Genomic DNA, 25828 nt, shown 5'->3' on the forward strand with positions numbered 1-25828 from the left:
ACAAATGGAAATAATGGGAGTATGTCACAACCCATTATTATACCTCTCTGCTGAAAAACTGCATCAAGTGGAATACAACTAATGCACAATCATTTAAACCCTTAAGGGGCCTCCGGTTCTTTGGCTTCTGTACCACCCTTAGGTGATGCAGTAGATAAGAGCAGCTGGACCTGGAGCCAGGAAGACCTGAATTCAAATCTAGACTTAGACACTTACTGTGTGATCCTGGGTAAGTCACTTAACCTGTTTGCCTCAGTTTCCACAACTGAAAAAGGGAGATGACGATAGTATCATCTACCTCACAAGGTTGTTATGAAAATCAAGTGAGATCATATTTGTAAAAAGTGCCTAGAACCGTGCCTGGCATATGTTACATGCTCCTCCCTCTGTTCCCCCTTATTCATATACTACTCTGATTAAAGCCAACCAGTAGCAACAAGGTGTATCAAACATGTAACACATTTGGTTTGTCCTAGACAGTCTAATCTTCTGCACCTAATCTCTGAATCTGGGTTGTCTGATTTTTTCTCCTTGCTTTTGTGACATTTTAGTCTTATTCAGGATTATGAATTGGTTGTACAACCATAATTTAGGCAGCTAGGTTGGCACAGTGGGTAAGATTGCTGGCCTGGAATCAGGAAGATTCATGTTCCTGAGTTCAAACCTGGCCTCACATATTTACTAGCTGTGTGACCCTGGGCAAGTCACTTAACCCTGCGTGCCTCAGTTTCCTCATCTGTAAAATGAGTTTGAGAAGGAAAAGGCAAACTACTCCTCTACCATTGCCAAAAAAAAACCCAACTGGGGTCACAAAGAGTTGGACACGAGTGAAACAACTGAACAACAACAACAACAACCGTAATTGTGGATCCAGGGGCAATATGGCTCATTTCTGTTTATTATAGTTTTGTCTTACAGAGAATAGGTAGAACATTAACATCCATAACTCCCACTTTCTTTTCATCTTATTCTGTTACCAACAATCTGATCAAAGTCTGTATATTTTTCACATTTGGTGTTAATTCTTTTTGATTCACCTACAGTGACACTAAGAACCAGCATTTTATGGGGAAAGAGGCAAATTAAAACTTTGCGTTTGCTTCTCAAATGTAATGCACATAAGCACTTCTCCATCTTCCTTAATCACAAGGTGTTTGGAGAGAGAATGAAAACATTTGCAGAGATTCTAAAGTATAAGAATGAAGTATAAAGAATACAGAAAGAAGAACTGGAATTTCAGAGGATGAGTGTTCTAAGACCTGAAGAGATTTTAATTTCCCATTTTACCTTGAATAAAATTATTTGCAATTTAAATATTTAATTTATTCAGAGATGGTCCTGAACTGTAAGAACTTATTAATGTGATCCATCAATGTGGGTGCTATTAAGACTACACTGTTAAAAAAGTTTGGACACAGCTGAAGAGCATTTTTATCACACAATTTCTTCCAAATATCTTTCTTAATTCTAATGACTATTTTTAGTCACTAGACTTTAGTCACTTTAGACCTACACATTTTACACATACCTACCCACTCGCCCCATTTGATTAAACAAGGTTAGATGTGTTCTGAAAACAGATAAATAGTAACAGTCATGACAACTACTTGTTTGTCAGCTTTTCTTAGAGACACTGAAGCTACCATAAATGCCTTTTTTGCCATTCTAATCACCAACATAAAATTTCAAACTGAAGCAATATAGGTGTTTGTAATCTATTTAATAGTGGGACACTGATAAGAATACTACACATTTCTCTGAAGCATTGTTTTTGAATCTAGCATATGCTATAGGTGCAAGAATTTCTAGAAATCAAGATAACTGTAATCTACAATTTAAATTTTATTGTATCAATAAGGCATATCAAATGCATAATACACTAGGGTTTGTGCTAATAAGCAATCTAATCTTTTGCATTTAATCTTGGAAGTTCTCCTAAAGTTTGATTTTTAAAAAATTTTAACTTACAAAAATAACCAGCCTAACAGAAAGACCATTTATGATGAAATTTAGAAGTTGAGCTTTGTCGCATCAGAATACAATGAGAGCTAACAGAGGATTATACACAATTTATGAAATATTGTTGCAATTTAACACTAAAAGTTCTCATGCTGATACAATAAAATGTTTTACAATGATCAATTTTTAATGCTTTATTCATTACTTAAAAGAATATACATTGAACATAAACCATACAACATCAGTCATCAGGTCAAACATTCAGCTGGTTTCCTTACAGTTTCTGTCAGGAGTTATTTTTATTTTGATCACATTTATCAGATAAAATCTCACCACATCTGGCATATACACACACTGTGCCAGTGGATTCACTCTACTGATGTACATATAAAATCCGCATGGTATGTGCTCACTGGAGACAAAACAGCGCACACCTGTCAAAAGGTCATTTTAATATAAGATGGTAAAACTATTTGCAAAACATATAAATTTTCCATAAATAGAATCATATCTGGACATCTGTTGCATAAATTGTGTTTTCCAAAGCTAACAATAGAGCAGCCAGGTCTCAGCACTGCTGGGCACCCACATTGGCTACTTACTTTATTATTGCAGACTGTCCTTTAACATTAAATGCACAACATTCGTACCACTTAAAACTTGGGTCAGGTGGAAGTCTCACAGAGACCACGTCTGTACCGCGGTTGCCCTGAAACAGTTAAATCGGCTTTTAAAGCCTCTCAGATATAACAAGATTTTAAAACATACTTCATGGAATGTTCTTCATGCATCATAGCAGCTCATACCTGTGATAGAACAAGCTTCAGTTTTTCCTTTCTTTACTTTACATTCACTATTCACAGTGAAACAGGTGCATGTTTAAGAGTTCTGAGGTTGCTGACTGAGCCACAGCACAGCTGTGTACCACAGGTCGAAATTCGACCTTATATATTACAATCTAGCAGTATCTGGCTGGCCGAATGGCCCACCCCTGCCAGCATGTGGGCACTTCTTCGTTTTTAATCTATTCTTTGGCAGCTGACACAGGCGCTGACAGAGAAAAATCCAGTGACTTGTGAGGGATTTCACGACCAATGTTAAGCATATATGTTTATATCTGTTGTGATTTTTCCTTTAAAGAGTTTCTGACCATGGATGGATGGTATATTCCTTTTCCATCTACTATTTGAAATCTGGGCTAAAAGCTAACTTTTACCTTAAATGAACAACTTAATTGGATGAAGAACAAAATTAAACCAAACAAAAAAGAGCAAAGAAAAAAACCCAATGATCTGAATTTCTTGTTTGTGCAAGGAACTTTTTTTTAAAAGGACAAATTGGTGTTTAGCTTACTGTTTGACATCACAAAGCAGAGAATGGCAATGGCCGATATCAACCATCATATGCGATGCAAATTAATAAAGCCTTTGCTTTTCTGTTAAAGGGATCTCATTTAGGATCAAATTCTTTTTCTCCCCTTTAAATTTCAAAAAAAATCAATGACATGCTATTAGAATGCATGACTACAATGCATTGCATACAAACCCACCAAGCTATGGACATATTTATATATGTGTATAAAAAAATTTTGGCTCCAGAGCACAGAACTCTGACTCAATTAAAAAAAAAAACAATGAAAATGCAGTCATTCAGTGAAAAATAAAGTTAGCCAGCAACCTCAGACAACCCTCAGCTGTATCTCTTTAAGGTTTTGTATACAAGTTCATTAACCGTGAAAGCCCCACATATTGCCACTTTCAACTTCTAAACCAATACCCGACTACGTTCTTTGATCAAGAAGTAGAATATACATATATAATTCTATATAGCTAATACTGATTAAACACAGCACAAAGGGGTTAATTCACACTACTGAAAAACATAATAAGACCCTACTTGCATATGTAACCACAGGAATTGTAAATAAAAAAAAAGTTAGATGCCTTCACTGAAGCTTTGCATTTCTCTATAAAAATGACGATTTGGTTCAGTGAAGACACTGAGAGATTCGATGTCCATAACAGCATGCCAAGGTCGGCCCAGGCCTAGCGATACTTGCTCAATAAGGTTATGCACGGGATCCACATCCTGATCAGCCAGTTCACCTTGATCAAAATCAATGCTTTCCTCGGTGACTTCAAGCACTTTAAGGTCAGAGCCACGAAGACGAGCAATGGCAATGAGGTTGTGAGCCCACACTGTGTAACCTTAAAAACATAAGAGACCAAACATTGTGATTTCCTTCCTTTTCATTATGTCTGCTCAACAAGGTGGTTTCCACCTCTTCCTTGTTCAGCTCCTTCTGAGAACCTTTAAAATTACATGACATGTAATAGTTTGACCCCCTTTCTTTTCCTTAGATATATTTTCTTTAACTTATTTAAAAGAAAGGGAAAAGGAACTAGTATTTTGTTGCCTGCCAAGATAAAAAATGATCTTAAAGTAAAACAAGGTTTCCTTTAGACCTAATGAAATAATCTGAAAATACTAGACAAATCATCAAGAGATGGGCACGTTCTCTTCTAGCTTAACTATTCTCTGATCCAATGTTTTTATAAGATCTATAAAATATGCCTTAGCAAAGTGTGGGTTAGTGAATGTTTTTCAAAGTTTTAAAATCAATTAGTAACTAAAAAAAACCAAAACCTTAGACTGTTGACCAATTAACTTACTTTTTAAAATCACAGTAAATTTTTAAGTCCCATCTCACAATTTTGATCTGTAGGAGTGGCAACATGTTTTAAGGAATAAAATTTCTCAAATTGTAAAGAATGTCTTATGAATGGATTACTGATTAATTATTGAATACTATGATAAAATTATGTGTTGTTAATTATACACAGCATTTATTCTATTTTTGGGTATCCAAATTCCCATTTTGGCTACCACTTGGTGCGTTTTTGGTTGTATTCTTTGATGATACCTGGCAAATCCCAAGACAAAAATTCAAGGAAAATGTATATATGCAAAACAGCTACACCGAGAGGTTCAGAATTTCAAAGACTTTCTTTTTGGTTTTACATGATTATCCTATGACTAATAAAGACAAAGCAAATGTGCTTCTAACCAAATTTTAACTGAATGTAAACTATTCAAATAAGGATTGGTGACATTAAGGGGAAAAGAAAAAACAGCTATCAGCTGGTCATCACCTCTTTTGACACAGTAAATATGTTGCTTTTACTTATTATCTAAAAGATAAGGCAGAGAAATTAATATAAATCCTCTCTTCCTTTATGCAATTTATCAGTTTTTAAAGGAATTTGTTTGCAGGTAAGACAGTTAGTAAGTTTGTGGCTTATGTGCTCATGGCTTGGTTCACTGACCCCTAGCCCTGATTTCGTAAGGGCTCAAGGAATACTACATGATCTCTACAACCTGAATTTCTCAATTTACTTCGATTTTAAGTAAATTGGCAGAGAAACGAGTGAAAGGTATATAGACCAGAAAAGTGAGGAAGGAACTATCAACCATCTTGTTGATGTATGGTGGAACCAAAGTAATTTTGTAGACCCCAGGGGAAAAAAAATTTACACAAATTCCCCAAAAATCGTGTGCAAAACTACCATTTATCTACATACCATCATCTACCACCAAAGCAACATACAAATTATACCCTGGTTAGTTTTTAGAAAAGTTAGAGATGGCTTTTATTATAAAAATTGAAGCTCTAAATGAAAATATAATCATTATGACAAGCTACTTGCTTAAAAATTTTCTGCCTTATATACTCCTTGATACAGTGAAAGCATTTTTCATTTGAATCTAGTATATCCCTCTTTTAGAAGGGCTACAATTCTGAATATCATGTCATGAGACTTGACCAAACAGAAAATTACATAGGCAAGGCTGATAAAACCATTATTTAAGCTGACAGGAGCATGAAACTGTAGGCAAATAAGCAGAAATTCCCTTAGAGATTCTTAAAATATTATTCCACATTTGACAGTGTAAAGATCAACAATAATAGAGTTACAATTATAGTTATTTATTGGTATGACATTTTCCAAGTATAATAAAATGCATCTTTTCACTACATAGCCAAAGACAGTCATTGTTGCAAAGGAATACCTACCATGAACCGCCAAAAGGGAGAGCCTTGTGCACCTCCATGCTAATAAAACCAAAGGATCTTCATTCCTGTTGTCACTAAGATCTGGAAAACCAGATGTATCTATCACATCATTCATTAATATAAAATGAGTGAGGAACTTGTCATACTGCCTGGATATGAGGTCAACAACAGCCCCAGAAACACAAGTGATGTAGCTATCAAAATGAATCCTCTCTAGTGGTATACTGGGTTTAAGAATCTTAAGCATGTCATCACTCTTGATATCAAAAGCCATTATATAAACCCGAAGGCTAGTGCTGTTTCGTGTTAGGGCCTTCCAATTTTCATCTTCTGGCATGTTGTCGAGAGACTTGTTCATCAAGGAAATATTATGTACTATGAGAGACAGTCGATGCAAAGGCACATGGTTGTTATCAGCCAAGACTCTTGCCATGTCAGCTGTAAAATCACAAAAATCCAAGGCGAGTGAGCGCAAATTCACAAAGCGCTCCAATTCAACTGCGGTAATAAGAGTGGTGTTACCAGTGATGTTGTTATCCAGTAAACTCAGGTGTTCCATGGTGTTGGCGATAGGGTTTGAGAGAGATGACAGCGATGTGGGGGTTACTATTTCCAACATAAACCCACAAGACAGCCATTTCAGTTGCCTGCTATTACCCAATATTTCTTCGAACAGTTGCTGAATTCTGTAAGCAAAACATAAACCACAGTAATTCCATTAACACTTGTCTCTAATCCCTTAAAACACTGCTTTTATAGAAAACAGTTGCCAAACAGTATGCAAGGTTGAGATCCATTTTTTCTTGTTTAGGTAATGAACATCTATTCAACATTTACGTGATGTTACTACAATCCATTGTTAACCTCTATATGGAAGATTAATGATTAAGATGCAGTATACTTTATTTGGAAATGATTTGGAAACAGACATTTGGAAACTCACCCTGAGAAAGTAACATTTTATACCAGTATAGTAGAAAAGAGCAATTTTATTCATTCTACTGGTACAGGGGAGGGCAGCCTGAAAAATAAATAATAGTTTTGATAGTATCATTTGTGTAAAGGCTAACAAAAAAGACAAAATTACCCAGTAAATTCAAGGAGTTTTACTTTTCTCCCCCCTTAAAAAAAGAAAGTCTCATTATCTGTCTAGACTGGAAATGGAGAGTGCTACTCATGGACCCAATGCCACTACTGATTGGAACAGGAGCTTTGACCCTACCAAATCAGTTCACCCCTCCTTAGGCAACCTAGAAGCCCCCAGCTCCGAGGAGCTCATCAAATTGATGCCAAAACTTAGCGTGGATACTCAATTGGCATAGCTCACTGCAGCTTCAGAAATCCTAAGCTCAAGAGATCTGCCAGCCTCGACCTTCTCAGCTGGGATTACAAGTGTGTACTATCATGCCTAGCCACATTTTTGCTTTTAAAGTTGCATGGAATATGGTTGACCATTACAACTCTTTTGTTAGGAAATTCCCATGAAAGATGGAGGAAAAGAAAAAATGATTCTTTTTATTTTTCTCAAGAATCTCTAAAATGTAATATTTGGGTATATAATACAAAATGAAGCATTGCTTTTATCCTGTTGGACCATGTCCGTAACATATAACCTCTTTTAATGTGAAGATGCAAAATTTCAATATTCTGAGAGCTTTAGTTTGATCTACAGTATGTATTTTATTCAGACTTCCTTCCTTTTTTCCTATAAGGAATGCAGAAATAATTTAAATAAGTTGAAAAATCAAACATTTTTCCTTTTGCCCTAAAACTGGATTTAAGTTCTGTCTAGTAGAAACAAATTAGGAAATTTTTTAAAATTTACATTATATTCTAAAAAATATAAATTTTAAGAAATTACATTTAATAATTTATTTTTAATAATACTATACTATCCTACTTTGGAAGTTTATGTACTGCAGAAGTATCCTCAATTTTTAAAAAATTCCTTAGGGGATCATTCTGGGCTAATATATATAACATTCCTAACAACTGATAATGGAAAGATCGTTCACATATAGGGTCACTTTAATCTATCCATCACTATTAGGGAATGAGCTAGGTATTTTATATAAGTGAATTTTCCAGATAACTGATGATTACTTCAAGTGTTCAAACCTTTTATGTTAGTCATTTTGAGATAAAATCTTTCTAAAATGTATCACATACATCTTGTATCTATGCTACATCAAACTGACAGAATTACAGAACGTTAGAGAGCTGGAAGGGACTTAAGTCATCTAGTCCAATGTCCTCATTTCATACTACTTGTCTATGGTCACATGGATATTAAGTGTCAGGATTGATAGTTGAATTCAGTCCTGACATCAAGTCTGCTGTTTCTTTCCACAGAGCACAAAAAACATCATTTAGTCCTTTTTCAGTGATTCAGGGTCATTATTATAAACAATAATTGTTATGCTGTATTGAAATACAATGATGTTCTCAGGTGCTACTGAAATACATGTGGCTATTTGTTCCTACACTAAATGTCCCCAGTCTAGCATGCTTTTTGAATTCTAGTGTCTTCTTTTTAAAGTTTTCCTGTATCATTTTTTGTCAGCTTGTCAATTGTCATTTCTTGTTATTGTCCATATATTTGCCTTGAGATCATACCTACTCTAATTTGCTAAGAAATCAAGCAATGAAGCTTGTCCTGGCACATAGTAGGTGCTTAATAAATGCTTACTAACTTAATTTTGTTTGTACCTATTATGGACTCAATAAATATCTGCTGAACGAATGTCAATTAAAAACTTGCTCTAAAAAGGCTCTGGTATAAAAGAACAATGGATTTGGAGAGTTTCTGTGTTTGACATCTAGCTTCTCTACATGCTACCTGAATGAATTAAACCTCTCTGGGCCTCAGTTTCCTCTCATCTAGAAAAACAAATAGGTTGGACTATGTGATTATCATGGTCTCTTACATCTCTAAATTTAATTGCATGAAATGAAAAAAGGCTTTATTAGTACATGAACTTTGTGACATCTATTTTGGGTTATTTTATTTAAGACATTTTTTTGTTCCTTTTCAGGTACTCAGTTGGTTGCTAGACTACCATTAGATCAAAGAACTATTATATTTTGTGAAATATATTATTTTGTGATTTACATTCAGTCTTTCTTTTTAATAATATTATCTACCAATTCTCCGTTTCTCCGATTCCTTCCCAGAGTGTGAAGTTTTTTGGCTCTAGATGCTCTGATAAACTTTTCTGCAGTTTAAATAAAAGGGGCCAGGAGGAAACAGTCAGAAATGAAATAACTGGACACTGTGCCATCATAGTTAGGACCACTGGATTTTTGTGAGACAAGAAGAAACTGAAATAAAAAGATTAAATTCAGATTCTAATTATTTTCTTATTTTCTGCCTCCTTTTACCAAAACCATGGAGGAATGAATGTGGTCATACCAGTGACACAAAATAGTATTTCCAAAAGAAGGATTTGCTCTCTGCTCTTAAGAGAGGCCACAACTGTTCTGTATACTGAAGAATTGGGAAGTGAACTTTTATACACATAAAAGTGATAGGTCAGTTACAGTTATTCTTTGGTAGATGTAGAAAGGAGATGAAAAACAGAAATAATTATATTTTTGAAGAACAAAATGGCTCTTTTGCAATGGGCAGGCAGTGTTCAATTTGGAACTGGTAGGGATAAAAAGAAATCGGTACTCAAAGAGAAACTAAGAAAGTCTCTAAATGAACAGGCCAAACAAAATTAACTCACTATAACAAGTTTAGTTCTTACATTTAAATGGATTGGCTACTTTTTGCACACAAAAAACCCAGTGGCTATAACACGACTAAATTAAACAACTAGTATCAACATGGTCTAGTCCACCTTAGCTCTGTTGGCAGTAGAAATGTGACAAACTTCAGCCTTTCAATGGCTAAGTTTTGAGACCCACAGTTTATTTTTCACTGGCTAATACATAGTGAAACTGTGATACAAAGGAACAATTTCCATAATCAATATGCTCCATTTTCTAAAGGATAGTATGATGGGAAAAGGAAGACAAAAAAGCGTAAAAAACTCAGATTTTTATATTTACAAATAATGTATGACCAACATAAATAGCTCATTTTTTTTTTTGCTTATGCCAATATTGTTCTCTTAAGAATTTTGTTTCTCAGAAATATATTTCCAACTTACGGTAAGAATTTCAGTTACAATTCTACCATAGCAATGTTTAACATTGCCTATGTTTAAAATTATTTGGTTATACATGCAGAGCATAAATCAAACATGATTTATCTGACCCATCTGCATTATAATTGTATACTAGATTATAAGCTCCATTAGGGAAGGGAATTGCATCTCATACAGTCCTCTCCAGCACTTAAGCGTGCCATGCGTACACTAACTTTAACAAATGTTTGTCAAGTTGCAAGCGAAGCACCACAGTGTCAGAGTATTAGTCTGAAGAGTTAGAAGGCCTGGGTTTAATTGTTAGTTCCAGCACTTATTTGTTCATGTGATCCCAGATAATTCACATAACCTTTCTGATTCTTGGTTTCTTTCTCTGTAAAACAGGAGTTAACATGAATCACCTACATGAGAATATGATTGTGAGGAAAGTGCTTAAAGTACTTCAGAAATGCAAACTACTGCTATTTCCTATGAAAACCACCTACTGCAAGATAACAAAATAAGGATAAGGAATTTTTAAGTTTTCCTAACCAACAATTATAGGTTACCCTAAGTACTGATATTATTAGTAACATTAGATCAGGCTACATTTTTTTTGTACCCAAGAATATAACATTCACTTATTCCTATTAAATTTTATGTTTTATTCAGCTGATCATGCTAAACTGTTGAATTCTTTTTGGAATCTTAAGTGATTCTGTCATTCAATCTCTCCCAGATTTTTGCCATCTGTAAATCTGACAAGCATACCTTCTATGACTTCATTCACGTCATTGATAAAATGCTGAGGAGTACAGGATTGATCCCAGAGGTATGCCAACAGAGATCCCCCTCCAAGTTCACATCCACTGAATTAATGACAACTCCTTGGGTCAAGACAACAGACTAGTTTTGAATCCACCTAAATGTATTATCAATTCTTTCAGCTTTATCACCACCTCGTCTATTCTATGTTCCAGATGTTCATTCTTGCCTAATTCTAATTGTCAACATTCCTGGTAAGTGAACTTAATTTTCCTGCTTTCATGCCACTGTTCATACTTTCCAAAATCTTTTTTTAAATGCTTCCTTTCCCCAACTTGCTCAAGTCAGTGAGCAAGCATTTGTTGAGAATCTACTATGTGCCAGGCACTGTGCTGGCACATTACTGAGTTTCTATCTATCCTTGAAGGTCCCACTGTAGGGCAGCATTAATGCTCTCACCCCCAATGGCATTCCCGCTTCATAAGCACATAACATTTTCCTTAACTCTTATGAACAATGTGTATGGTAATTATTTACAGGTGTATCCTATCTCATATTATGCAGGCAGTTCCATAAAGGTATGATGCCTTATCTAAACTTTGAATCTCTCTACAAGCAGTGCTTTTTATACACAGTAGGTGCTTAATAAATATTGAATTGAATTAAATTATTTAACTTACTGCTTAATTTTTTTGCCATCTGGGTCCACCTTGCTGAGGTATATATTTGATAAACTTCCTTGCTGTTGCAGAATACTTATGTCTCCAAAAAGACTAAACTTCTGGAGGTTCCTACAAAGAAAAAAAAAATTATAATCTGAATTGCTCCATACATGGGAATTTTTACAATCTAGATCCTTCAGTTCATTTTCTTAGGACAAGAGGAAAAAATTCATTGTCCAGAAGACTAGAACACATAGTTATCTTACAAGAAAAATTAGGTTTGGGGATTGATATACTACAGATAACAATCTTGCCTTTTCCTATAATTTCAGTCACAAATCATTCAATTTTGTTCCGACGAGATATTAGAAAGACTAATGAATGAGGTGTTTTGTTTCACCTATCTTAAGTTTTACAAACTACCAAAGTACGTTTATTAAATTTAATCCACTTTCCATATGGAATACTGGAAAATCTAGAAAAACATTCATTTTGATAAAATGAAAAAAACTTGTATCTTTTAAAATATTTCAAAACATCCAAACTCTCCTGATAGTCTATACTGAGATCATGAATGAAAAAAAAAAAACCAAAACATCAAAACTATTCCAGAAGGAGGGTTGATATCTGACATTCCATTGGACACTGCAGCACCGTAACTTCACAACATCCCTTTGTTTTTTCTCCAGCTCAAAACTGCTTTTTATATTCCTAATTGTCATATACACATGGAGTATGTGATGATTTGTTCATAAGACTTTTTTTTGAAAAATAAAAATGAAAAAATTTTAAAGGTTTGCTATTGTAATTATTTAATAGCTGTAATTTGAAATGTATAGGAATAATATATAAAATTTTCAGCTTCCACTGGCACTTGGAGAGTTCTGTTCAATTTGTTTAATTTCCTTGACAATATCTTGCTCCTTCCTCCCTTCTAACCCACCTCCCCGCCCAATTTCCAAAGACTTTGAGTGTCGAAAATATGTTATGAGAACACGTATGGCATATTTAAATTGGACAAGGAAATAAGGTCTCTCAGGATTTAAGGAGATAAAAAATGAGGATATTTAATCACTTTCTACTACCCATTTCAGTTCCTTCATTTGGGAGCAATGCCTTTCCAAATAAGTGATTATGTGGTAAACTACAGTGGGTAAAAAGGAATCCCTCACCCAAACTTAGGAGTCCAAAATTTTTTTTATTAAGGGCTATTCTTTACTATATATTCTGGCTATGGGGATGGGAAGCCCCAAAGATGATTTCCTAGTTTTCCATTTCTTCTCTTCTTCCTCTAGACTATTTCTCTTGGTAATCTCAGCAGCACCCATGGATTTAATTATCATCTATATGCACATGATTCTCGCATCTTTTTATCCAGCCCTAACTTCTTTGCTGACTGATGACTTTTTCAATCTCCAAGCTCCAATTGTATACAAAATATCTCAAATTGGTCTTCAGTAGACAACTTAAACTCAACATGTCCAAAACTGAATCCCCTTTTCCCCAACTTTCAAACCTCCCTATTACTGTCAAAAACACAGACGTCATCCTCAGTTCCTCACTCTTACTCCACATATCCCTCTATTGCCAAGTCCTGTCATTTCTACCTTCACAAGATGTGAAGATGTATTGTGTGATATCTGTCTGATCTATCTATCTATCTATCTATCTATCTATCTATCTATCTATCTATCTATTCATCCCCATGACTAGGACTACAGCAATAGTCTGCTTGTTGGCCTTCCTGCTTTGTAACTCTCTTTATTCCGTCCAGTCTATCCTCCACTTAGATATCAAACTGATCTTCCAAAAAAAAAAAAAAAAGCGCAGGTATGACCATGTCATCCCCTATTCCAGTGGCTTCCCATTACCTCCAAGATCAAATACAAAATCCTCTGGTGTTCAAAGTCCTTTATAACCTGGCCCCTCCTACCTTTCTGGTCTTCTTATTCCTCTCAATTTACTCTGATTCAGTGACACTAGCACTTCCATTCCTCAAATGGAGTTTGTATAATGACACCCAGAGGTTCCAGATCACTAGCATAGGAAGGGTATGACCTGGTGGAAGCCTATTTATTAATCATTGCTGAATAAGTTCAGCAGGGTTCAGCCTCAGGAAGGTTTCCTCTAACTTCAGGCAAAGGGACCAATGGGAGGAACTGATGGAAGTGTTTCTGTCTCAACCCTGCAGGAAGGTCAGGCCAGGAAATAGGTGAAGGAGTGGGAAGGAATGGTGTCTCTGATCCTCTGCTGGCATAGAATCTAAATTCTATGGGGCTGCTTGGACCCAGATTGGCATTTATCTTTTAAGTTAGATAGTTTTAGGGGTGAAAGGAAAAAAACAACACTGACAGCCAATTGACATGGGCACAAATCTTTTCAGGGTATTCAGGAGAGCCACAAGGATGGTTTTAGGATGTGATTATGGTTATTTTCTCCTACCTTCGTGATTCTACATAGTAATGATAGTTTGGATTCTATAATGGAATAGAAATAAACTTCCAATATATAAAGACCCTAGTAATGAAGACGGCTTTTAATTATCTATATAAATGTCTATACCCTAGAGTAAACAGGATTGATTCAATTACATTCCCCAGAGGACAGATGGCACTTGCAATCACCAATTCTTAAAAGACACACACACACACACACACACACACACACACACACGTCAGAGAAATCACAAACCAGAAACTATAAAAATGATCAAAGAAGTCATACTTTAAAAGAACCCTATCTCAGTCTCTCTATCTTTTAATAACTTACAAATAGAAAATACCCAACAAATATGTTTTCTAAAATGACACTACTGACTCAGTTATTAGGGAAATGTTTTCTAAAGCTGTTTTTCTAGGAATTTTGGATGGATTATACCATCTGCACACTCTAGTATTTAGTACCTTTTATGAGTGGCTAAAATTAAGAATTGCTATAGAGTTGTTTTTATTTGGACAAAGTTAACTGACTTTTTTTTTTTTCAGAAAACTGGTAGCTGATTTTATTGTCCTCATACTAAAAAAAGCCTTTTAAGAAAAAAAAGTCAAGCTGAAAACTTTAGACTCAACAGGGATCCATTAGGTTTTGTTTTTTCTTTTTTTTGAGTAGGAGAATTATTAGCACAAAAGGTTTTGTGCTTCTTCTATCATAGGTATGATTCTGTTTGGTCATATTAGAAAGTGGACATTTTTAATCTGTTATGTGTATGTGTGTATAAGTATATATGCAATATATTTAATTATGTGTCTAGAGAGGCAAATGGTTAGGGGACTCTTCCTTATTCACACCTGATATCTTAATAAAAAGGAAGCGCTTAATAACTTAGGGGAATTAATAAAAATGTTCTTTGTTTTTCGTAACCCCTCTTCATACTCCCTCACCCTCCCGTATTTCATGGAGAAAACTTTTGGTTACTCAAAAGTATACTACAGTATTTCTGTGTTAGGATATTACTATCTTTGTTAGTGTTGTGCCAACCTGGGTATCCTCATTCCTCGGCAATTTTTTGACCAGCAAGGTGAAGAAGGTAGTAACCATGTCTGAAAAAGAAAGGAGGGTGGTTTAGACCAGAGAAGACAAAGATAGGCTGGGCAGAAATGTGGCTGGATGGAGTGGGTGAAGAAAGTAAGGAATATTATCTTGGTGTGTTACAAATTAAAAATAGCTGAAAAATACAGATGAGAAAGGAGAGTATTCCAGACATGGAAGTCAGCAAATAAAAATGTCCAGAGCTGAAAAATGGAGTGTCTTACTCAAGCAACACCAAGGAAGTCAGTGTCAATGGATCAAAGAGAATGAGGGGAATGGTCTGGAAAGGTGAAGCAGGCTGAGGAGGAGAGGGGGACAGAGCTAAGTTATGAAAAGCTTTGCACACCAAACACAATTTTTATTGAGAAGTGACAGGGAGCTACTGCAGTTTATTGAATAGGGGGTGACACGGTTAGACCTGCCCTTTAGGAAAGTTACACTGGCATTGGAGTAGAGGATGATGGCCAGAATGGAAGAGACTTGAAGCAGGCTACTGCAACAGTCCAAGTATAAGGAGATGAGGGCCTGCAACAGGGTTGTGGTACTATTAGAGGAGAGGAGTATATTTGAGAGATGTTGCAAAAAGTGAAGTCAATGGGCCTTGGAAACAGACTGGATAATGGGGCTGGGGAGGCGAGAAACAGTGGGGAGTCAAAGATGAAAACTAGGTTGTGAGTCTGGGTGATTGGTAGGACAGAGGTGCTGTGCCCTTGATAGTAACAGGGAAGTTTGGAAGGACAGAGTTTGGGGGGAGGGGAGATTATGGGTTTAATTTAGGACATATTGAGTTTAAGTGGTTTACAGGACATCCAGTTTGATATGCCCAATAGGCAACTGGAAATGTGAAACTGAAGATTATCAGAGAATTTAGGGCTGGAAAACAGATTTGAGAATCTTTAGCACAGAGAGCACATGACCAAGTGAAATAGTATAGGAGGGAGGGGCAGAACCAAAATGGTAGAGTGAGAGGAAGCAGCAGAAGCTAGCTCTCCCCCTTTATCTCCTCAACAAAGGATCTAGAGAATACACCAGATTACATTATGACTGGGAAAAGAATAAGTCATAGCGAGCCATTTCCCCAGCCCAAGAGAGCTTCAGCGATGGACAGGGAGGTCTGCATACACCAGGATTAGAGGGGTGGAGAAAAGGGATGTCTGGCCAGGAATGTAGCACATGGCTGCAGTAACAGGGAGTATTCTAGCACCCGGGAACTGCGAGGGTCAAGACAGGACACCAGAAAGTGGATCAGAGGGTATTCCTGAGCAAACACTGGGTGCAGGAGCTATCTGAAAGTTCTATCTTCTACCACTCAGCACTGGTCACAGATCCAAAGCAAGAGGACCGGCTGCCCTGAGAACAACTTCCAGGAAGCCTTGCTCCTCTAACCCCTGGAGTGGAGCATAAAACCTTAAGACCAAGCAGCAGCAAGAGTCTGCAGTTCGCATGATCCAAACCTGCCAGGCCAACAGTGGCTGAGTCATGCAGCAGTTTGCTGAAACTCCCAACCAGAAACAGATTAAGGGAAATACTAATCAGAAGCAAAACAGTCTCAAAGAAGGGGCAGAGGGAAAAAAAGGAGGGGAGGAGAAATATAAGAGAATAGGATGTTAGGAAATACACATCAATCAAAACTAAATGCAAATGGAATGAACTCACCCAGAAGAGGATAGCAGAATATATTAGAAAACAGAATCTAACCATGTGTTGTTTATAAGAAACAGGTTTAAAACAAAGATATAGAGTTAAAATAAGGGGCTAGAGTAGAATCTATTATGCCTCAACTGAAATAAAAGACAGGGGTAGCAATCATGATCTCAGACAATGGAAAAGTAAAAACAAACCTAATTAAGAGATAATCAGGGAAACTCCATTTTTTGCTAAAAAATACCACGGAAAATGAATTAATACCAACAGTCAACACATGCACCAAATGGCATAGCATCTAAATTTTTAAAGGAAAATTTAAATGAGTTACATAAAGAAAGACACTAAAAGTATAATAATGGCGGGAATCTCACTTTACCCCTCTCAGACCTAGATAAATTGAAGCAAAAAATAAACAAGAAAGAATTTAAGGAGATGAACAGAATTTTAGAAAAGCTAAGGTATTTTAGACTTTTGGAGAATACTCAGTGAGAATAGAAAGGAATATACCTATTTCAAATGTCCATGACACCTTCACATACACACACACGAAATTGTAATAGGACAAAAAAAAAAAAGCAGAAATACTAAAGAATCTTTTCCAGACCATAATGCAATAAAAATTATATTCAATAAAGGGCCTTGGAAGCAAAGATTAAATATTAATTGGAAACTAACCCAATCCTAAACAATGTGTAGATCAAAAAACAAACTACAGAATTAATTTCATTAAAGATAATTATAACAATGAAGCAACATACCAAAATTTGTGGAATGGAAGCCAAAGTAGTACTTGAGTACTACTAAACTCTTTCCATCAATAAGAGGAAGAGCAGATCAACAAATTTGGCATGCAATAACAAAAATTAGAAAACCAACAAATTAAAAACTCCAAATCAAATACTCAGAAATTCTGAAAAATTGAAGGAGGGCTTAACAAAGTGGAAAGTAAAAAAAAAAAAATGGTGAATTAACAAAATAGGGGAATTTTTACAAACCCAGCAACAAAAATGAATAAACTATTAGCTAGTTTGATTAAGAAGAGAATCAAATTACTGTGAGTATTACATTAAAAAAAGTGAATTCACAATCAATGAAGAATAAAAGTAAATTAAGAGCTATTCTGCCCAACTACATGCCAATAAAATGAATAATCTAAATGAAAATACTGACAAAAATGAATTGTCCAATTTAACAGAACAGAAATAAAATATTTAAATAAGCTTATGTTAGGGGAAAAAAATGAGCAAGCCATAAGTGAACTCTAAAGAAAAAAACTTCACGATGAGTGGGATTTACAAAGTGAATTCTACCAAACATTTAAATAATCAATCCTATACTACATAAACTAGTTCCCCCTCCAAAAAAATAGGTAAAGAAGGAATCCTACACCAAATTCTTTCTATGACACATTATGATCCCCATACCTAAATGAGAATAAAGTAGAAAAATAAAAACTATAGACCAATTTCTCCTAAGAACATTGATAAAAAATTTTAAATATCAGCAAAGAGACTACAGCAAAAATATAAAATATCATGTTCTTATGACCAGGCTGGATTTATACCACGAATGTGGGACTGGTTCAATATTAAGAAAACTGAAAGCATCATTTACTATATTAGTAACAAAAACAAAAAAGGATTTAAATAGAAGCCAAAAAAACAAGTTTTTGAACAACATACAATACCCATTCCTGTTAAAAACACAAGAATGCACAGGAATAAATGGGGAATATCTATCTAAAATCAAAAGCAAGCACCATTTGTAATGGAGATAAGCTAGATTTCCAATAAAACTAGGATAAAAACAAGGATGTCCATTACCACCATTTCTATTCAATAGTATATTACAAATGCCAGCAAACAACAATACAAAAAGAAATAGAAGGAATAAGCATAAGAAAAGTAACAAAACAACTACTTTTTTGCAGATGATATGATGATTTACTCAAGTCAGCTAAAAAACTAATTTAAGCAACTTCAGCAAAGTTGCAGTATGTAAAATAAACCCACACAAAGCATCAATATTTCTATATTGTTATCCCTTGCACATTGTGACTTTCCCCATCACAGTTAATATATCACAAGTCAGCATAAGAAATTAAATGGGAATTTGGAGGGAGTTTTGAGGAAGTTGAAGATGACAGGTGAAGGCCTGCAGACAGAGCCTATGACCAAATACTTAACCCAAATGTTTATAATAAGGTACCATAAACACCCTATAAAAGAAAAAATCAGGTTTCTACTCTGGTACAAAGGGAGGGCAAAAATTTTTTATCCCTGCAATGTGGAAGGGTAACTTATATTACCAATAAAGCTCAGCAGGAGACAGAGAAATTCCATTTAAAGTAATCATAGAATCCCAAGTATTTTATACTGTCTACCTGCCAAGATATACACAAGAACTATATGAACACAATTATAAAACACTTCACACAAATAGAGACAGAGCTAAAGAACTAGAGAAATAGGAATTGCTTGTGGGTAGGAGAACCCAATAAAATGAAAAGGACAACACCTAAATTTACTTATTCAGCACCATACCAATTAAACTGCCAAAACATCACTTTATAGAGCTATAAACTAAATAACAAAACTGTTACGCAGAAACAAAATGTCAAGCATATCAAAGGAGTCAATGAAAAAAAAGGAAGTTAGAAGGCCTTGCAGTACTGTATGTCAAACTATACTACAAAGTTGTAACTGTCAAAACAATTTGGTGCTGAGCAAAAACTACAAAGGTTGATCACTGGAACAAACCAGGCATACAATACACAGAAGCAAATGAGCACAGTAACCCAGTGTTTAATAATCTCAACTATTGGGTCAAGAACTCACTAAGCTACAAAAACAGCAAAACTATAATGTAGTCTGGAAGAAATTTGGCATAGAACATCTCACAACTTTATACTAAGATAATAAACTCAAAATAGGTACATGATTCAGATATAAAGGGTTACATGACAAGCAAATTAGTGGAACATGGAAGAATTACCTATCAGGTTGGGAAGAATTCATGATCAAACAAGAGACAGAGTGGCTCATAGGAGATAAAATGGGTAACTATGATTACATAAAAATAAAGTTTTTGTGCAAACAAAACCAATGCAAATAATGTAAGAAAAAAAGCAATAAACTGGGAAAAATAACTCTGTAGTAATGTTCTCTGATGAAAGGTTCATTTCTAAATTATGTAGAAAACAGAGTCAAATTTACAAGACTAGAGCCACTGACCAATTAACAAATCATCAAGGGCTATAAATAGGCAGTTTTCAGAAGAAGAAATCCAAGTTATTAATAGTCATATTAAAAAAATGCTCTAAATCACTATGAAAATAGTAAACATCAGACTGGCTAGGATGACAAGGAAAATGACAAATGCCAGAGAGGGAAATATGAGAAATCAGGTTATTAATGCACTAATGGTGGAGCTATAAACTAATTCAACCATCATGGAAAACATTTTGGAACTACGCCCCACTGGGCATGTCTTTTGACCCAGTAATACTACCACTAAATATCACCACCCTAAAGAGATCAAAGAAAGAGGAAAAAAATTACACAGCTCTTTTTGTATCGTTGCCAGTTTTTGTAGTGTAATGTTTTTAGGGTTTCCAATATTCAAGAAATTTGAAACCCAACTGATGGATGTCCATCAGATGGGAAATGGCTAAATAAATGTGGTATATGAATGTGATAGAATAATACTGTTATTTAGGAAATTACGAAAGGGATGGTTTCAGAAGAACCTGGGAAGGCCTGTAAAATGAGCAGAGGCAAGAGAAGAGTTTACGTAATCACAATACTGTAAAGATAAATAATGAACTTGGTAACTCTAATCAACACAATGGCCAACCAAATTTCCCAAGAACTCATGATGAAACCTGCCACCCACCTTCAAATTGGGAATGAATGGTGAAGGTCAGCAGACAGAGCCTAAGACCAAATACTTAACTCAAATTTTTATAATAAGGTACTATAAACACCCTATAAAATAAAATCAAAGCTTATTTTCTTTCCATAAAACTAATTCAGGAACTTGTTTTGCACGATTACAGGTATTTGCAATAGGTTTTGTTTTTCTAGCCTTTTCAATGGGTGAAGGAGGGAGAGAATGGACAGAGAGAATTCAAAAATTAAAATAAAACTGGACTGAATTCACACAAAAAAATGTTAAGTGTTTTGAAAAACAGTATAAAGAAAAGGGCCCAGGCTAGAACCCTATGGGTCATCCATGGTTAGGAGTTATGACTTGGATGAAGGTACACCAAAGGAGACTAAGACGGAGCAGTCAGGTGGTAAGAAAAGAACCAGGAGAGAGCAGAGCCTCAAAAAACCAGAGAGAAGAGAATGTTTGGAGAGAAGAGGGTGACTGACAGTGTCAAAGGTTGTAGAAAGGTCAAGAAGAATGAGGATTGAGAAAAGGTTATAAGATTTGGGAGTGGAAATAAGGGAAAATAATCTGACTCCAGCACATCTTTTCTAGACTTATTTGATGCTATTTATTCCCCGTCACCCTCAATTTCAGCCCAACTAGCTTATTTATTTTTCCTGAACTCATCATTTCAGTCTTTACGCCTCTGCACAGCATGTCTCTTATGCCTGGAATACATTCCTTTTTCACCTTTCCCTCCAGAAATATTGAGCATCTTTCAAGGAATAGCTCAGGTGCCATCTCTATGAGAAGCCTTCCACCGTTCCTCAAACTTGTTTATATATAAATTGTTTCCCCCAGTAAAATACACACTCCTTGAAGCAGAGATGGTTTTTCTTTTTGTCCTTTTCTCTGAAGTACTTCTACCAACTTGTAATTTCACTGGTATAGAAAAACACCCTCTACCAGTGCAGACCTGGCAACTGCTTAGCAATGAGCCATCTCAGAGAGAGCTACCTGGGGTACTGACAGAGTGACTTGCCAGGGTTACCCAGTCTGAGAGATGGTATCTAAATCCAAGGGGAACCCAGGTTTTCCTGACTCCTAAGCTATCAATAAGCTAATAATAATGATAACAGCTCCACTATCAATACTTACCAATCTTGCACATATCAGTTGTTTAAGATCTATTTGGTGAATTGAAATAATCTGCTTCAATTGCTGATAAAGCTTGTGTTATACCTATTAATTGCAAAATTCCCCTTCTGGAAGTTACTGGGCCTTTAAGGAAACTTACATGGTGACCAAAAGGAAAAATTAAGAAAGGGTATTTATAACAAATTATAAATATGGGGGAAGACATTGTCTGTAAGTCTGAATAATTAATTTATTAAAGAAGAAAAATAGCAAGGGCCTTCCTTATTCATCTATCTTTTCTAGCTGCATTTCCCAAATTAACTAAATGTATATAGGGGCTGGACAGCAGGTTTCATTGCTATACCTAATTCTGAGATGAGGAAACTCCCTCCCCACCAACGCAGGTTGGTACTTTCTCTGAGGGAACTGCCTAAAGTATTGAGAGATTAAATGATTTGCCCCAGGATCACACGGCCAGTATGTGACAGAGGCAAAACTTTGAACCAACGTTTTTCTGGCTTTGAGGCCAGTTCTCTAACCATTCTGTCATACTAGTAATCACATCTTAAATATTTACCTATAACTTATTTTTTCCCATTGCACAACACCATATTTATACATATTGAATACAATATCTAAAATTTCAAGGTCATTTTACAGTTTGATGCCATTGAATGCCTTACTTTAATAAAAATTATGAAGACGTTATCCAATGAGAAACCTTACAAGAACCTATAACACTAGCTTTCTAATTAAAGGTATCCATGGGGATTAGGGGAAAGGGAAGGGTGACTTTTAAAAAGTTTTATTGATGTTGTTTTACAATATTTCTTTTATGTTTTCTCTAATCTAGAAATTTATAATTCATCCTGAACTCCATATTAAAGTCACTAGACCTATTCTCTCTCCTTATAGAGTCTGAAATTTAGTGCTTGAAGGGGCTTTAGATAGTCAACTCGTCCTCCAGATTCATGTCTAGACCTGGACTTCACTTTACAGAAGAGGAAGTTAACAACCAAAGTCACACAGGTAGAAAGTGGCAGAGTTGGTAATTGAACTCAGGCTCTACGATGCCAAAATAAGCATTCTTTATACTGTACCATGATGTCTCTTTCTAAAGTCCTTTGAGTTCAAATTTGATGCTTTATCCACTACTCTGCAAAAGTATTTTAAAGTCACAGAATTCTGCAACTGAGAAGGATCTGGGAGGTCATTTGGGCCAATTCCTCAGCCCATGGCTCAAATTCCCCTTTACAATGTTCTCAGCAGTAGGAGACCAATAAACATTTATTAAACTTTATTAAATTGATTAAAATTACTGTGCTAAAAGCTACTCTCCTACTCTCAAAAGAATTTACTTTCTAATGAGGAGAGGTGGACAACATATATAAATCAATACATAAGAAAAATACAGAATAGATAGAAAGCACTAGTAGCAATGGGAATGGGAACTGTCCCTTCCAGAGGTGTCGACTGAATTGAATTCCAAAGGAAGACAGGAATTCTAAGAGTAGAAGACTGGGAAGGAGAGCATTCTAAGCCACTGCAAAGGCACAGAAATGGCGAAGATGGATAGTCATGTGTGAAGAATGACAAGTGGGCTAGTATGACTGGAATCCTGAAATCTAACATAAAGATTAATATGTTTAAAAGGCTAGAAAGATGAGAAGGGGCCAGATTGTGGGTCACTTCAAATGCCAAACAGAGGTGTTTATATCTGATTCTAGAGGTAAGAGGGAGCTATTGGTGTTTACTGGGAAAGGGTCAGACCTGCAATTTAGGAAAGTCTTTAGCAGCAGTTTGGAAGACAGAAAGGAGTGGAGAATGATTTGCAGCAGGCAGACTAAATTAGGAGATTGTTGCAATAATCTAAGGGAGGGGTGGACAAGATTCTGAACTGGAATGGTGGCTATTTGAATAGAAAGAATACATGCACAAGATTTAAAGAAAGAAATGACAAGATTTGGCAAATCACTGAATATGTTAGACTGAGAAAAAAAAGATTCAAAGATGATACCAAAGTTGCAAATCTGGATTATTAGAAGGATCCTTTGCAGAAATCATAGATGTTTGAAAGACGGGAAATAAGTAATAACTAGCTCTTATATGGCAATTTAAGATTTTTTTTAGAAAGATCTCATTTGATTCTCACAACTGGGGAAGGCAGGTACTATTCATCATCTCCATTTTACAAATGAGGAAACTGAGGCAGGCAAATAGAGGTTAAATGATTTGCCCAGGGTTATAGAACTAGGGAATACCTGAGGCAGGATTCAAACTCAGGTCTTCCTGACTCCAAGTCTGGTTCTCTGTCCATAATGCCACCTAAATAATAAGCTCTGCTTTGGATATGTTATGTTTGAGATGCCTATAAGGGATTAAAGTTAAAAATGTCCAATAGATAGTAAGTGATGTGGGACTGGAGCTCAGAAGAGAGACTAGAGTTGGATAAATAGGTCTGGGAACCATCTGCAGAGAGATGATAATTGAACCCATGGGAGTTGATGAGATCACCAAGTGAGAAAATGTAGAAAGAGAAATATAAGAGGGCTCAGGACCAAGTATCAGGGGACATCTAAAGTTAGTGGGCATAACATGAGTGAGGATCAAGGCAAGAAACTGATTTGGTATCCAAGATATATAAACAACTGATACATACATACACACAAAATCTAAAACCATTTTTCAATAGATAGGTGGTCAAAAGATATGAACAGTTCTCAAAAGAACTGCAACTACTAATAAATATATGAAAGAACTTAAAGATCATTAATAAGAAAAATAAAAACAAAGAGGTTTCACCTCATATTCTACAAATTGGTAAAGATGACGAAAGATAGAAAATCAGGGTTGGAGGGGCTGTAGGAAGAAAGGAATATCAGTGCATTGTTAACGAATCATTATGATCATTTTGTAAAACAACTTGCAACTATGCAAATAAAGTGAATCCTTCAGTGCACTGGAGTGATTACCCCATTAAAGATTTAGAGAAAGACATGGCTAAGAATTAAACATGATTTTACACAATGGGAAGGAAAGGAGAGGTTGTAATCTATAGTGCTGGAGAGAGCACTAACCCTATTGTTATGATAAGAATCATGGACGCACCAAAATAGAAAACCACCACATGTTCTCTTAGCTGAAGAATGTCTAGTAAAAAATATAAATATAGTAAAACCACTATACTTGACCAGACCCCTTCCCCCCCCAAAACCCCTACAAAAATTAGTGCATTTCATTTCTAAGAATAATTTTTCTAGGCTATAACTTGCTGACATATCCAAAGGTGTGACAAATTATAGGTTTCTAAACAGTAGTTCATAGGCTATCACCCTGGGAATGACGCCTGCAAAGCATTTAAGAAGTCAATCATTCAAGAGTTATTGAGAGCCTACTACCTACTATGTAAAAAGCTAGATGTGATGGGAGAATTAATAAGAAATCACACCTGCTCTCCTGGAATTTATAATCTATCAGGGGACATAATAAGCTCTTAGAGATAGCTTGTCAGTTTGAATGTCTGTCCCTAGAATTGCTAAATCCAATTAAGAAGTTTGCCCCTAAAGAGATCCTAAAAGAGAAAGTAGGGCAGTAAAACAATGAAAGAAGTTGCTTTCAATGCATGTCTTTGATGGCAAAAAGAAAAAAAAAAGGGGATTAGTGGGCAAAGATACCATTTTCAAAAAATCAGTTTTGTACATAAAACAAAAATTAAAAATTAATCCTAAAATGACATACCTGAAAATTGGTGATCCAGCAAGTGCTTGGAAGCCTCCAAGGCAAGGTAACACTATCTCTCAAGTCAAGAACCATCTATTAAGTATATACTACTACTCAGGTACTGGGTTAAGTGAGGAAATATTACAAAGGCAAAAACAGTCCCATACCCCTAAAAAGCCCACAATCTAATGAGAAGAGACAAGATTCAAACAACTATGTACAAATGATGTACAGACAGAATAAATTAAAAATAATCTGGAAGCACTAACAGTAATACCTGGAAAGGCTTCTTGTAGAAGGTGGAATTTTAGTTAAGATTTGAAGAAAGTAAG

The 25828-nt window shown here is 35.5% G+C and overlaps 1 protein-coding gene across 2 annotated transcripts in view; it reads right to left on the bottom strand.

Moving 5' to 3' along the window:
• Positions 1 to 862: 862 nt before the first annotated feature.
• FBXO33 (F-box protein 33) overlaps positions 863 to 25828 on the bottom strand; it is a 38785-nt gene continuing 13819 nt past the window's right edge. The window contains exons 2-4 of one of the 2 annotated variants that reach the window (XM_072629782.1): positions 11610 to 11720; positions 6035 to 6720; positions 863 to 4166 (exon numbers count right to left, since the gene is read on the bottom strand). In XM_072629782.1, the coding sequence (XP_072485883.1) occupies positions 3895 to 4166; positions 6035 to 6720; positions 11610 to 11720 (1069 nt within the window). In that variant the 3' untranslated portion in view covers positions 863 to 3894. The remainder of the gene's footprint in view (positions 4167 to 6034; positions 6721 to 11609; positions 11721 to 25828) is intronic. The other variant, XM_072629783.1, reaches the window with a different exon arrangement.

The sequence above is a fragment of the Notamacropus eugenii genome, chromosome 1 (assembly GCF_028372415.1).
Source record: "Notamacropus eugenii isolate mMacEug1 chromosome 1, mMacEug1.pri_v2, whole genome shotgun sequence".
Classification (NCBI taxonomy): Eukaryota; Metazoa; Chordata; class Mammalia; order Diprotodontia; family Macropodidae; genus Notamacropus; species Notamacropus eugenii.